Source organism: Pelobates fuscus, chromosome 2, assembly GCF_036172605.1.
Source record: "Pelobates fuscus isolate aPelFus1 chromosome 2, aPelFus1.pri, whole genome shotgun sequence".
NCBI classification, from domain to species: Eukaryota; Metazoa; Chordata; class Amphibia; order Anura; family Pelobatidae; genus Pelobates; species Pelobates fuscus.
The window spans coordinates 199265404-199280608 of record NC_086318.1 but is presented as its reverse complement, the minus strand read 5'-3'; the positions used below and the strand labels follow the sequence as shown (position 1 = coordinate 199280608).

Here is a 15205-nt window from a genome sequence, read left to right as displayed (position 1 = left end):
ATGCTGTCACTCGATGCCGAAAAGGCATTTGACAGAGTCAAATGGCCTTATTTATTTGAAGTACTGCACCACTTCGGCATGCCGGCCAGGTTCGTAACGACTGTTCAGGCTATGTACTCAAATGTCAGGGCGCAGATTTATATTTCAGGAGTGCGAATCATACCGTTCCATTTGAGTAATGGTACGAGACAAGGTTGCCCTCTTTCACCGCTACTGTTTGTCCTTTCGCTGGAACCCCTCATGCAAGCTATACGGGATGCCACAGATGTCAAAGGTGTTACTGTGGGGGACACGCAATATGTTGTCTTGGGATTCGCTGACAACGTATTGCTGACATTAACAGACCCGAGGGCCTCTATGGCAGCTCTGACCGGGATTCTGACGGAATACGGCGAGGTAGCTGGCTATAAAGTTAATTTATACAAATCAAGCGCGATCCCCATAGGTATGATGGAAGATGATGCATCGAATATAGGGAGGACTTATCACATACGATTGGAGAAGGACCAGATCAAATACTTAGGCATTTGGTTGACGGCGGACCCCTCTCAACTATATCAGCAAAATGATGTCCCGCTTATTAGACATTTAATAAACAACATGGAGAAATGGGTTGACAAACCGATCTCGTGGATCGGAAGAATCCATTCAGTGAAAATGAATGTGCTGCCTAGGATACTTCTCTTGTTCCAAGCTCTTCCGGTCCACTTGACTAAATCTAACTTGGGTCCGTTTCAACAGGCTATAGACAAGTTTATCTGGCAGAATAGAAGGCATAGGATCTCCCATAATGTCCTCTATAGAGCTAAGGATAGAGGAGGCCTTGGCCTTCCAAACCTTTACCATTATTATGTGGCGGCTCAATTGGCCCAAATCGCACTATGGCACTCACCCCCAGAAGAGAGGAGGTGGGTGGATCTGGAATCCTCCATGATGCGCCCAGACATGCCCCAGTTCCTTATGTGGACTCCTAAGGAACAAAGACCAATTGCTCAAGTGGTATGCCCAGCCATACGCAACTCCCTTAAAGTTTGGGACGCCGCCGCCATTAAATATGGACTGACCTCTGTCCCGTCGCCCATGACCCCATTCTTAAGAAACAAGGCATTTATGCCGGGCATGTGTCCCCGAGATTTCAAAGGTATCGAGAACACGGGGATGCAGAGACTGTGCAAAATGTTTGAAAATGGCTCCTTTATCACGTTCGATGCGCTAAAAAGCAGAGCTCCACTACGTCCCTTTGATTACTTCCGGTATCTCCAGCTTAGAGATTTTGCCCGAGACCCCCGGATCAAAACGGCCGCGCTGACACAATTGACTTTTTTGAAAGGATGTGTAAGAGGGAACAATTCCCAACAGGCCTAATTTCCTGTTTGTATTCTCACCTGAGCGCACACACACACTAGAATGGGGAGATATCACATATACAAATCAGTGGGAAGCTGATCTCAATGAGGTTTTGGAAGGTATAGAATGGCAAGATATATGGGAGGCTGCTGCTAAATCTTCAGTGTGCGTCTCCTTGCAGGAACAATCCTATAAGACATTATTTAGGTGGTACACCACCCCAGTGAAGCTGCACCAAATGAGTAAAAACCAGACGGACCTGTGCTGGAGAGGCTGTGGACTTAACATATATACACATGTGGTGGGAATGTCTGGATGCAAAAACCTATTGGAAACGGATTGCTGCTTTGCAGCAAGAAGTTTTTGATAGAGAAGTGAAACTAGACCCATGGGTGTATCTGTTGTCCAGATCCATGGATGGATGGCCAAAAACTGAACAAACCCTTGTCCAAAAAATAAACATGGCGGCTAGAAGAGCCCTAGGGCAGGTGTGGCTGCAGAGGGAGACTCCTACAATAGCGATGGTAAAACAGAAAATAAAAGATACTTTCCTGATGGATAAGCCAACGGCACAGGTCAGGGGGACAATGAAGAAATTCGATAAAATCTGGAGCCCCTGGACAAATAGCGGTCAGGATCGGGACAGGGATCCAACACGCAGAGTACAAACAGTAGCCAGATACGTATACCGGACCTTAGAATGGCCGGACTAACGTAAGTAGTACAGTATAGAATGGTCAAAGACAAGCCGAGGTCGAGGGTAACAGAAGACAGGTAAGCGAGAGACAAGCCGAATCAAGGGTAACAGAGATAAGCAGAGTAAGGTAAACAAGCCGGGTCAAAACCAAAAGGGATAATAGAATACACAAGCACTGAGTGACTAGAACAAGCTAGAACCACGACAGGGCAATGAGCTAATGAAAGAAGCTCTGTTAAATACCCTGTTCAGAGCAGTAACCACGCCTCCGAGGCGTCCTGATTGGTCCTGCAGCAATTGACTGACAGGTCGTTCCGAGGGAGTGTCCTGATGACTACTTCCTGCCTAGATGCTGTAAAAGGCAGTCACTCCCTCGCGGCCGGCCTAGCATGACCGGATAGACCGCGGGGAAGGGAGCCATCAGACCGTCTGGATGGAGGAACAGCTAAGTTTCTACCTCTTTCGGAGGTAGAGACCACAGGTACCCTGACAATAGCACTGCAAGCGACGGAGATAGGAAGGGTGAGTTAGGGCTTCCAAACTCACCTCTGGGGTTATTTGAGAAAGGTGGTGCATTATATTGACTTGACCTGGCCACAGGGAGAGATAATACAGACTCCTGTGGGGGAAAGCGGCGACAGGATAGCACACCATTCAAGACACCTTTTTATCGGGCAACACTCCTCGGACTCACCACCCCCCCCCCCCTCCCCTGTTCCCTCCACCCCCTTCTCTAAGACCTCGGACTTTCGAGGCACTTCCTCTATTCTCTCTCTTTCAACTCTTAGCTCCTTATTTTTCTGGCCCGATCGCACATGTTGGAAATACAAGCGGGTAACGATAGTCGTGGGGAAGATGATACGCTCCTGTACTAAGCACTGTCGTTTTATCCCTATTATTCTCCTTGTAACACGTGTGCGGTCATCATTTATCATATGTTATCTGTTTACTGTTTTATATACACCAATAAAACCCAGGCGGGATATCCAAGCTTACATGGAGTTGCGACCTACCTTGAAAATTAGAGACGTAATTACACCTAGCAGTCTCTGGTTACGGGATTTGGGTGACCTTGCCTGTTAACTCATTTTGCTACTGTAACATGTCATGATCACAGTGTACATGCTTGTTTATTCAAAATCCTATGCTGCTGTATGTGTAGTGCTTGTGATGTCTTGTACTGGAATAAATAAAGAATTAAAAAAAAAAAATCCAGAAAAATGCATGTCAAAAGTTATAAATTGATTTGCATGTCAAGAGTGAAAAAAGTATTTCATCCCCTATCAATCAGCAAGATTTCTGGCTCCCAAGTGTCAAAGGGAGTGTTCCTAATCTTGCTACCTGTATAAAAGACACCTATCCACAGAAGCAATATAGCAATCAGATTCCAAACTCTCCATCATGGCCAAGACCAAAGAGCATTCAAAGGATGCCAGGGGCGAGATTGAACGCCTACACAAGGCTAGAATGGGCTATAAGACCAGCGTCAAGCAGCTTGGTGAGAAGGTGACAACAGTTGGTGCGATTATTCGCAAATGGAACAGACACACAAAATAACTGTCAGTCTCCCTCGGTCTGGTGCTCCATGCAAAATCTCACCTCGTCGAGTTTCAATGATCATGAGAACAGTGAGGAATCAGCCCAGAACTACATGGGAGGATCATGTTAATGGTCTCAATGCAGCTGGGACCATAGTCACCAAGAAAACAATTGGTAACACACTGTTAAGGACTGAAATCCTGCAGTGCCCCCAAGGTCCCCCTGCTCAAGAAAGCACATGTACAGGCCCGTCTGAAGTTTTACAATGAACATCTGAACCTCCTTCCCTCAGCCATGGCAAAAATGGGTCATGGATGGGTATTCCACCATGACAATGAACCAAAACTCACAGTCAAGGCAACAAAGGAGTGGCTCAAGAAGAAGCACATTAAGGTCCTGGAGTGGCCTAGCCAGTCTCCAGACCCTAATCCCATAGAAAATCTGTGGAGGGAGCTGAAGGTTCAAATTGTGGATTTCTGGATATTTTTTTCTTATTCTGCCTCTCACTGTTAACCTACCATTGAAATTATAGACTGCTCATTTCTTTGTCAGTGGGCAAACGTTGTAAGTCAGAAGGGGATCAAATACTTTACACACACACACACACAAATTTAAAAAACACAGTTATAAAGAGAATGCACTAAGGAATTGACAGGTTTGGTTTTTTTTTTTTTTTGTTTGTTTTTTATTTTCTACAACTATGTAGAAAAGCCGCAATATTAAACATTCCTGTTTCTTCCTACATAGGGAGGCAGCCATTTCTATATTTAAAATAAGAGAAAACATTAGACAGCCCCCTGAAGTGATATATCAGTAACCATCAATATATGAGTAGCAGAGAGAAAATGGACTGCTGACTAGCCAGTACTAGGAGCCTTCCTTGACAATTTAGGCTTAAGTCAGTCCTTCTATAAAATAGAAGAACTGCAACTCCACATACAATTGAAGTAGAGTTTTTTTTTTCACCATTGCCAAGTGGACCTATATGTTGTCTTGATAAAGATCTTCAGTGGTAAAAAAACGAAAAAAAAAAAAGAAAAAAAAAAAAACACATTGCCAGGTCAATCTGATCAGCCGTGAGATAAGACAGTACAATACTCCACACATAATCAAAGACACATGGTCCACCTAGATATCACGCCTTTTTCAATAATCTTTGCTGTTAGATTGTGTCTAATCACAGTATTCTTCATCACCATCATCAACAACATTTATAAATGAACCAACAATTTCTGCAGAGCTGTACAATTGGTAAAAAAAAAAAGAAAAAAAAAGATACAATACACACAGACCAATCCAAAAGTAAATAAGGCCCTGTCACAGAACCACAATCTAGTCCGATTAGTGAAAGAAACATATTTTAGTTATTTATTTTGTAAAAAGGCGGCTGTAGAAACATGCTATAAAGAAAGTTTGAGCAAGAGTGGGTGGGAGCAGGGCTGGGTTGGTGGGTTGGTGGGTTAGTGGTAGCCAAATTTTTAAGGTGGTTGCAGAGGGAAATTAGGGTGAAGGTATGGATCTGGAGGAAGAAAGAATGCAAAGGAAGTTGAGAATACACAAGATTTTTCTGTATAGAATTAAGGAAGAGCCGCAGGCAGAGGGATAGGATGTACATCTTTTTATGCAACACATTTTTATGACTAAATTCTCCTTTCCCCCGCCCCTTTCTTCTGAACTATTTGAAGCATTAATATAGTTCAAATCACCAAAGTCTCATATTCACAAGCCATACGGTCAGATATTCCTACATCAATTCAATGCAGATTTTATCTGTGTCTGACCAGCCAAACCCAATCTACAAACCAGTCCACTCTACTCAAGATGGCATGAATGGGCCCTTCTACACTGGGTAAACTAATTAAATTACCTTTTACACCAAAGGTGGGTCCTTGTGAGGGTTGTCTCAGACACGCAAAGGAGTTCAGGTCTTTATGAGCCGTTAAAGCTTGCACCAGCCCAATGGTTACAGTGCTTTTCCCTTCTCCAAGTGGTGTGGGGGTTATTCTAAAAACGAACAACAAATATCAGAAAATATAGAACATTAATCTTTGTAAAATCAGATCTTTGCTACACAATGAGTTATCTGAAGAACATGCAAAGTCCACATACAGTGCTTTGTATCGTAGATATAAAATGATGACACCACACACACATGTCTTGCATTTAAAGAACAGTTTGATAAACGGGAAGTTAGAAAAACTGACAATTCCTTTTGGCAAGACTTTCAAGCATAAAAATGTATTCAGATAGGGATTGTCATGAACTCATAACAAACTATCCATCAGAAATTTCTCCAGCTTGGATATCATGGGAATTATCAGTCCTAGATACAAACAGCATGACAGATACAGGTTTATGAAAAGACAAAGAAACCTCTTATTCATTCCACAACTATGACCAAACACAGGAGGTGAAGATAGGGCAGACAGGCATTTTGTCAGATCATATAGCCTTTATGTTTAAATAGTGGAGAATGCAGACAATCATTTTTAGAAACACGGGAGACGTATACTCATCATTTATAATCTTGGTTCAGTGTGTCACAGAAACCATAAAAAAAAAAAAAGTTTGTGAATATTAGCCATGTAAATATCATAATAAAATGCTTTTTAGACGTTTCTGGAAGTACAAGAAGAACTCATGAGTCAAATGCATTATTAATCTGAATATGCAGTCAAGCAGGAACAGCTACATGGCCAAATATTTAATATTAGAACTGGGACAAAAAGGTCTTCCCAGTTGAATATGTATGCTCCATATGATAACAGTGATATGAAAGTCATGTCTCTCGATGCATCTTAACCCAATCTAAGCCTCAAATAGATTGTTGATGAGCTTTTCAAATCATCACACTCTGTTAGGAACAAAAAAAAAAAAAAGAATTTGAATGATTTATCTACAAAAATTGCTGTGCTGCAAACTTTAATGATTACTTCTGTAGATAAGTCATTTAAAAAGCTTATCCAAAAGTATTGAATCACGGCTCTAATGTTTTAACAAAGAAGGAGAAACGTCTGTTCGGCAATAGCTTCCAGTGGTGTTATACGATCTTTGGCAATAGAAGAATAAATTTGGACTACAACCAAAAGTCCTAAAGAAGGTGTGTTGTAAAGATTTTGAACTATGCAATTTTCTATAACCCCCCCCTTTTTTTATATATATATATATATATATATATATATATATATATATATATATATATATATATATATATATATATATATATATATATATATATATATATATATATATATATATATTTATTTATTTTTTGGTATTCTTAGTATTTTTATAGATTTTTTTTTTTCCACTATTTTTTACTTTTGGCATTTTATCTAGTCTTTTTTGTATACCTCCTATCCACCCCTAATTCACCTGTGGGATCCCAATCGAGGTTTCTGTATATTCATATCTTTGGAAAACGATGTATAGATTTTTTTAAGACTGTTATTATCTGTATAGGCACCTTTTTATATATTTTCTAATTTATATGCTTGTAGATACCATTAAACGGATATTCTTGCCATTGTAAGGTTAATATCATATTAAGATTTACGTTAGATGATCTCCCCCTTTTCCCTGGATATGTTTAATGTGATTATCTGGGTATCCAACAAATGTTTACAAGTTTCTGTGCTTGGAAAATTATGTGTACACACAAGTTATATCTAAATTTGTATGCATGATGATCCTTTTATATTGGATATTGAAATTTTTAAATGCGTGTTTGTTTTTATAAAAAAAAACAGATTGTGAATAAATGTTTTATTTGGATTTGAAGTAATTATGGACAATGTGTGCAACTTTGGAGAGCTACAAGCTGATTGGATCATGGCTTTGGGACTCCTAAATAAAAGAGGATCTCCAGTGGGAGGAGATATTGCTCGTTTGAGAAAGTCCCAAGAGGCGGGACGAAACGCGTCACGTGACCTGGTCAGGGGCGTATTAGCCGCGAGGCAAACAAGGCATTTGCCTTGGGCGGCATTTTCCAGGGGGCGGCAAAAAAAAGCCGCCCCCAAGTGCCCAAGGCAAATGTCTTGTTAGCCTCGCGGCTAACAAGACATGCTGGGCTGCTGCTGGGCGGTCGGGCGGCGCTGGCGGGCGGCTTGCGAGGGAGCACTTCCTCGGAGCTGTCTGCTCAGCTCCCTCGCGCGCCGCAGAGTGAGGCGGGGAGACTGAATATGACGTCATATTCCGGCTCCGCCTCCCAGCCTCACTGTGCGCCGCGCGAGGGAGCTGAGCAGACAGCTCAGAGGAAGTGCTCCCTCGCAAGCCACCCGCCAGCGCCGCCCGACCGCCCAGCAGCCACTGGACCACCAGGGAGACAGATGACCGCCCCCCCCCCAGCATTCCCAAAGGTAAGGAGGCTGGGGGGGTTAAAGTAAAAATAAAAAAAGTGTTAATGTGAGTGTGTGTGTCTGTTAGTGAGTGTGAGTGTGAGTGTGAGTGTGTGTGTCTGTTAGTGTGAGTGAGTGTGAGTGTGAGTGTGAGTGTGTCAGTGTGTCTGTTAGTGTGAGTGTGTCAGTGTGTCTGTTAGTGTGAGTGTGTGTGTCTGTTAGTGTGAGTGTGTGTGTCTGTTAGTGTGAGTGTGTGTGTCTGTTAGTGTGAGTGTGTGTGTCTGTTAGTGTGAGTGTGTGTGTGCCTGTTAGTGAGTGTGTGTGTCTGTTAGTGTGTGTGTCTGTCTGTTTGTGAGTGTGTGTGTGTGTGTCTGTTTGTGAGTGTGTGTGTGTGTGTCTGTTTGTGAGTGTGTGTGTGTGTGTCTGTTTGTGAGTGTGTGTGTGTGTGTCTGTTTGTGAGTGTGTGTGTGTGTGTCTGTTTGTGAGTGTGTGTGTGTGTGTCTGTTTGTGAGTGTGTGTGTGTGTCTGTTTGTGAGTGTGTGTGTGTGTCTGTTTGTGAGTGTGTGTGTGTGTCTGTTTGTGAGTGTGTGTGTGTGTCTGTTTGTGAGTGTGTGTGTGTGTGTCTGTTTGTGAGTGTGTGTGTGTGTGTCTGTTTGTGAGTGTGTGTGTGTGTCTGTTTGTGAGTGTGTGTGTGTGTGTCTGTTTGTGAGTGTGTGTGTGTGTCTGTTTGTGAGTGTGTGTGTGTGTCTGTTAGTGTGTGTGTGTGAGTGTCTGTTAGTGAGTGTGTGTGTGTGTGAGTGTCGGTTAGTGAGTGTGTGTGTGTGTGTGTGTGTGTGTGTGTGTCTGTTTGTGAGTGTGTGTGTGTGTGTGTGTCTGTTTGTGAGTGTGTGTGTGTCTGTTTGTGAGTGCGTGTGTGTGTGTGTGTGTCTGTTTGTGAGTGCGTGTGTGTGTGTCTGCCTGTGAGTGTGTGTGTGTGTGTCTGCCTGTGAGTGTGTGTGTGTGTGTCTGCCTGTGAGTGTGTGTGTGTGTGTCTGCCTGTGAGTGTATGTGTGTGTCTGCCTGTGAGTGTATGTGTGTGTCTGCCTGTGAGTGTATGTGTGTGTCTGCCTGTGAGTGTATGTGTGTGTCTGCCTGTGAGTGTATGTGTGTGTCTGCCTGTGAGTGTATGTGTGTGTCTGCCTGTGAGTGTATGTGTGTGTCTGCCTGTGAGTGTGTGTCTGCCTGTGAGTGTGTGTCTGCCTGTGAGTGTGTGTCTGCCTGTGAGTGTGTGTCTGCCTGTGAGTGTATGTGTGTGTCTGCCTGTGAGTGTATGTGTGTGTCTGCCTGTGAGTGTATGTGTGTGTCTGCCTGTGAGTGTATGTGTGTGTCTGCCTGTGAGTGTATGTGTGTGTCTGCCTGTGAGTGTATGTGTGTGTCTGCCTGTGAGTGTATGTGTGTGTCTGCCTGTGAGTGTATGTGTGTCTGCCTGTGAGTGTATGTGTGTGTCTGCCTGTGAGTGTATGTGTGTGTCTGCCTGTGAGTGTATGTGTGTGTCTGCCTGTGAGTGTATGTGTGTGTCTGCCTGTGAGTGTATGTGTGTGTCTGCCTGTGAGTGTATGTGTGTGTCTGTTAGTGAGTGTGTGTGTGTGTCTGTTAGTGAGTGTGTGTGTCTGTTAGTGAGTGTGTGTGTCTGCTTGTTTGTGTCTGCTAGTAAGTGAGTGTGTGTCTGTTAGTGTGTGTGTTAGTGAGTGTGTTTGTCTGTTACTGAGTGTGAGTGTGTCTGTTAGTGTGTGTGTTTCTGTTAGCTAGTGTATGCGTTTCTGTCAGTGAGTGTGTGTGTGTGTGTGTATTTGGGAATGCGGGGCGCGGTAAAGGTTGGGTGGGGGTGGCGCGCCTGAGTTTTGTCCTGCCTAGGGCAGCACAAAACCAGGATACACCACTGGACCTGGTATCAGGATACAAGGAATATAACTGAATACACACACCAGCCAGAAGGTCCGGCCCCAGAAGGAGAGAGATTACACTGAACTGTTATCAAACTCCCCATGGCGTGGTGAGCTGCAGCTGGACTGTGCTTTTTATTATTTGACTATCAGTTGTTTTTATTTTTAATAAATGTTTTTTGCCTGACACTGGAGTCACAGGAGCATTTATCAGATCCCACGTACCCAAGGGGCTGATCCTCCCTGGGCTAGATAGCTTAGAGTGGGGCTCATACCACTCTACATTTGTGAGTTGCATTCTTAAAGAGACAGAATATTTTAGTTTAAATTTTAATAATTGTATTGCACTAGGAGTGCTTTCTCTGTTCCCTCCCCCCTACTTTTGTCTCCTTAAACTACAGCTATCAACAGTACAGTGTAACAGGCTATAAGTATATACACATATACACCTGGGCTTGTAGACACCCTATATGGGATCACACTTGCTTGCACTGTATCATCTGTTTGTAAATACTTCTCAACACTTGAGGGGTTCTGTACATATGTATGTGCACCAGCACTTTTCTGTACCTTATTACCTGGGTATATTGTGGGTGTTATTTATATTTTATCTTAATTTTTTGCACCAACTTATCTACTGCACATTTTTTTTGTGTTGTAAATTGTTTAATTACCGGAATCAAAATTTATCAATTTTTAAAATCAATCAACTAATTAGCTCCATAGCATATTTCCATGAATAATTTCTACAAAATTAATACCTTAGCAGACACTGAAAGTAATTACATCGAAGAGATATTTAAACACATTTTACTACTACAGGTGTATGTCACACACCCTCTTCCACTAGGAGCTAGAAATTTGTAGACTATTTGAATACAAAAATTCCGAAATCTACAGGTCAGGAGTTTCCTGGCATCAAAGGCTTATTTCCACAACACATGAGCTATGCAAGCAGGAAAATCCTACGTGGTATAATTGATGAAACATTCAGAATTCTCTTGCATTGTAAGATTGATGGAAATGTTCTAGATGAATGAGATAGGGGGTCTTCGGCAAGCTGTACTCTCTGGGAATCTTGAGCTAACCATTTCTACATACCGATAGAGGGAGAGGAAGTATAAGCAGGACCACATATGGAAGAAAAATGAATTTCATATGGGCCCACTCAAAAAATTATTTGTTGCTCCCATGAAATGCTCAGTGTAAATATTTGTGTACAAGCATAATAGTGAATGCGATTGGAAAATAAATTAAATGTGAGATGGATTGAACAATCTTTCAATTCTAAAATGCTTCACTGTGCCTTCATTAATGTCACCCATAAGCTGCATGAGTTGAAATTCACATTTAAAAAAAATAAAAATAAAAAAGTATTGCGGTGGGGGTGGGAGAGCCTGCCATGACATGACAAGTACACCTATCCAACTTTGAACACAAACTAAACACTATAAACCGATAAGAAAAAAAAAAAAACCTTGCCCATGAATTATATGCTCTACAAGTAGATACCTTTATTCTATTGGTAATGTTGAACAGTTTATGTGCACTTTAGCAAAAGGTCTGTTGGAGGATATACACCAATTTAATTCATTTGAATGCAAAGAGTGAATTTTACACTTTTTTTTTTAAATCATCAAAAGCAACTGCTAAAAGTCTGAGATGCCACAAGACCCTTTGTATATATTAACACAATGCTGTTGGTAATTGATTATCTTCTGCAGACAATTTAACTTTTTTTTTTTTTTTTATAAAAAAAAATAAAAAAAAATGATAAATACATAAATAATAAAACATCAGTTCTGTTCCAAATAACTGACATGTATGTATGTCATTAAAAATGAACTGCAAAACTATGCCAGCAACCAATATATAATATGTAGGGTTAGTGATAATCAAAATTTGGCAATGCAGCAGCTTTGAGCTGGATTTGGCTGGCTGAGAATCAAATAAATAATGCACACAACACTTGATGCGCTAAAGGTTAAATCATTGCAGATTTTGGGGAAGGCCTTGCTATAACATGTCTGTTAGTCCACCCATTGTACAGCGGAATCTGATGGCGCTATATAAATAATAATAATAATATAAATAGTGCTCTCTTACCCTGCCACCAAGATGTATTTTCCATCCGGCTGCTCCTTCAGCCTATCCAGCAGAGAGAGACGTACTTTGGCTTTTGTTTGTCCATAGACCTCAATTTCATTTGCAAGCAACCCAATTTCCTTGGCAAGTACATCAATGCCTTTAGGGCGCTGTGCACGGGAAATCTCGATGTCACTGCAGAGACATTAAAGAAGACCTAATGTAGGCTTAGGTAATCAACAGTCCTGCAAAACCTATTTGGGTTATTAAAAGCAGACTACAATGAGTGTTAGATCTAGAACACTGCACATGTCAAGCAGTTCCACTGGTCCTCACAATGCAACAATGTTTTCATGAGCAGTCACTGCAATGCATGATACAGGTCATCAATAGACGCACTATCATTGAGCTGGATTTAATCTGGGTCAATTACCAGTGGTAATGCTACCTGTAGTGGACACATACATAAATTATATTTGTGTGTACACGCGCACACACACAAAAAAAAAAAAAAAAAAAAACACCATACGGAGATAAAGTAATCAAGTGAAGATCCAGATGTAAAGAATGAGGATAATCCCTGGATGTACAGGGTATGAAGTGGGAATGCCCATAAGTTTCTAGAAGCAAATTGAATGGCGCCAAATACAAACATTAAAAGGGACACTATAGTCCCCAAAACAACCAACTTAATGAAGCAGTTTTGGTGTATCAGTCTAACTGCTCAATTCTCTGCCCTTTAGGAGTTACATCACTTTGTTTATGCACCCTAGTCACACCTCCCTGCATAATACGTGCACAGCCTCCCTAAACACTTCCTGTAAAGAGTCATCTTATGTTTATACTTCCTTTATTGCAAATTCTGTATAGTTTAGGATTTCTTATCTCCTGCTATGTTAATAGCTTGTTAGACCCTGCAGGAGCCTCCTGCTGTATGTGATTAAAGTTCAATTTACAGAGCAGGAGATAAAAACTTTTAAATTAAGTTACATCTGATTTAAAGTGAAACCATTTTTTTTTCCATACAAGCAATGTGAGTCACAGTCAAGCTAGGTGTGGCTAGAGCTGCATGAACAGAAACAAAAGTGATTTAACTCCTAAATGGCAGATAATTAAGCAGTGAAACTGCAGGGGCATGATCTATACACCAAAACCACTTCATTAATCTAAAGTTGTTTTGGCGACTATTGTGTCCTTTTAACTGAAAGCACACAGACACTATTTACGAAGATATGCTTATAGAACGTATTGCCAAATTCATAACTGGAAATTAAACTTTCATTTGAAGACGAGGCTTGAGATGCCTCATTAGAAACAGGTGATAGGAGGTTCGGCCACCACTGGGATTGGCTGATGGCACCCAGTGATAGATGCAAACCGGAGTTTTTAACCCGCTTTGAAAATAAGAACACATCGTGACTGTACCGAACTTTATTTTTACCTGAAGAAGTCCTTGCACAAGGAAGAAATGCATAGAGCTTTTTAATTATATTTATTTTACCTGTAGATTGTTATTTGGAATATTTACATTCACCTGGGTTTTCGTTTTGGAGGATTCAAAAATGGTTTTCCACTCTACCGTGTGCCTCTTATATTGACACAAAATTAAACACTTTTAAGGTTGCATTGCCTATATTTTCTCGAATAGTTGAATTTTGCTGATTTGAGGGGAATCGGATTCAATCAGGAGTAATCGTTTAATTTTTTTTCATGGTAAGTGTTGATTATCCCACTCTTCTGTCTTTAACAATTTGGGCCACTGTTCACTTATCACTATATCACTTTTGTATTTGCTTTCCTTTTTCCACTTTTTATGATTAAGGACTTTTAGGTATTAAAAGCATAATGATGTTTTTACTGTAGGCAAATCGTGAAGTTAAGCCCTCTGTTGGGGCTTGACTTTATTGGTAATCATATTCAAAATGTAGGCTAGGCCCTTTTTATTGCCTTGCCAACCATCTATTTGTCATTGGTTCTTTTTACTTCTGTGTCAAAGATAGATTATAGATAATAAATATACACACCTACATTATACAGGAATGAGAAGAAAAAAAAAATATTTGAACGCAACTCTATAGTGAAAAAACTACGTACTTAAATACTTTTGTTGTACGGTCACTGCAGCCAGATATTCCAAACATTGGAGCTTGTAGGTTTGTGATCAGATATCTACAAATTTGGATCCAGTTTATGTACTCTGGTGTCAGATTTCTCTAAAGATGACACTTGCATTCAATTTGTAGTTAAATATCTTGAGCATTGGCATCTGTATATTACACCAGTGCCTACAATCTCTAGCATACCATTATATTTGCTACGTAAAACTTTGCCATTGTGTACCTTGGAACTGGAGAAAGTGGATTTAGTTTTAAGCAATGTAGATTCCATTTTTTATACCGTTGAGCTTCAATCCATCTTCTACTACTTTCCGCTAGGTTCTGACAATACAAGAAGCTACAGTTAAATTCATAAAAACCAAACAGATTGCAAGTGTACACGTTTAAGTAATACTTACCTTTATTCTTAGAGCCGCTGCCGTTGAACCCACGCCTTGACCACCAATCCCATCACTGTGCTGTTCAGAGCCACCTGTTGAATAGACATCACATAAAACACATTACCTAAAGCACATTATCTGAAACTTACAGATCAAGAAATGATTTAGCTTAAGATAAAAGAAGAGATAAAGCAATAGCACAATATTTGTAAATAGAGGCATTCTCCACCATGTTCACATACATCAGAGCCATTGTAATGGCTATCTGCACAAAGTTATCTGCACTTTGTATTATGCACCAAAATATGCCAAAGCTTTATAAATAAAACATTAATAGTAAAATCAATGTACAGCAACTGCAAAGGGTGAAGTATTAGAAACAAAACACTTGTATGAAGTAAAAAAAAAAAAAAAAGTAAAAAAAAATATTTAATAATAATAATAATAATAATAATAATAATAACTCACATGGCATGATTATTTGTGATTTAATGTGACACTAACAACCATACACAACAACCACCCCAGTTGTCAACTTAACTATATCTGCATCAGTCACATCCAATCATCTCCAGTAGAATGGTCTGGATTGCTCTATAGAGCAAAGTAGAGTCATACATTAACATGATAACTGACAAAGCACTCAGCTGATGTTCTTAACTAATGAGGACAGTTGTCCTGCATTGGCCAGGCTTTATTCTACAATAACATCCAGCCATCCTGAAGAAGACCGGATGAAGAGGACACACAGTGAAACAGGTAGGGTTTTAGACAATGCTAA

At 40.7% G+C, this 15205-nt stretch overlaps 1 protein-coding gene across 1 annotated transcript in view; it reads right to left on the bottom strand.

Annotated features, from left to right (window-relative positions):
• Positions 1-15205, bottom strand: part of MTHFD1L (methylenetetrahydrofolate dehydrogenase (NADP+ dependent) 1 like) — a 180002-nt gene that overhangs the window by 143691 nt on the left and 21106 nt on the right. The window contains exons 9-12 of the mRNA XM_063443094.1: positions 14443-14516; positions 14268-14365; positions 11949-12122; positions 5451-5587 (exon numbers count right to left, since the gene is read on the bottom strand). Of these exons, the coding sequence (XP_063299164.1) occupies positions 5451-5587; positions 11949-12122; positions 14268-14365; positions 14443-14516 (483 nt within the window). The remainder of the gene's footprint in view (positions 1-5450; positions 5588-11948; positions 12123-14267; positions 14366-14442; positions 14517-15205) is intronic.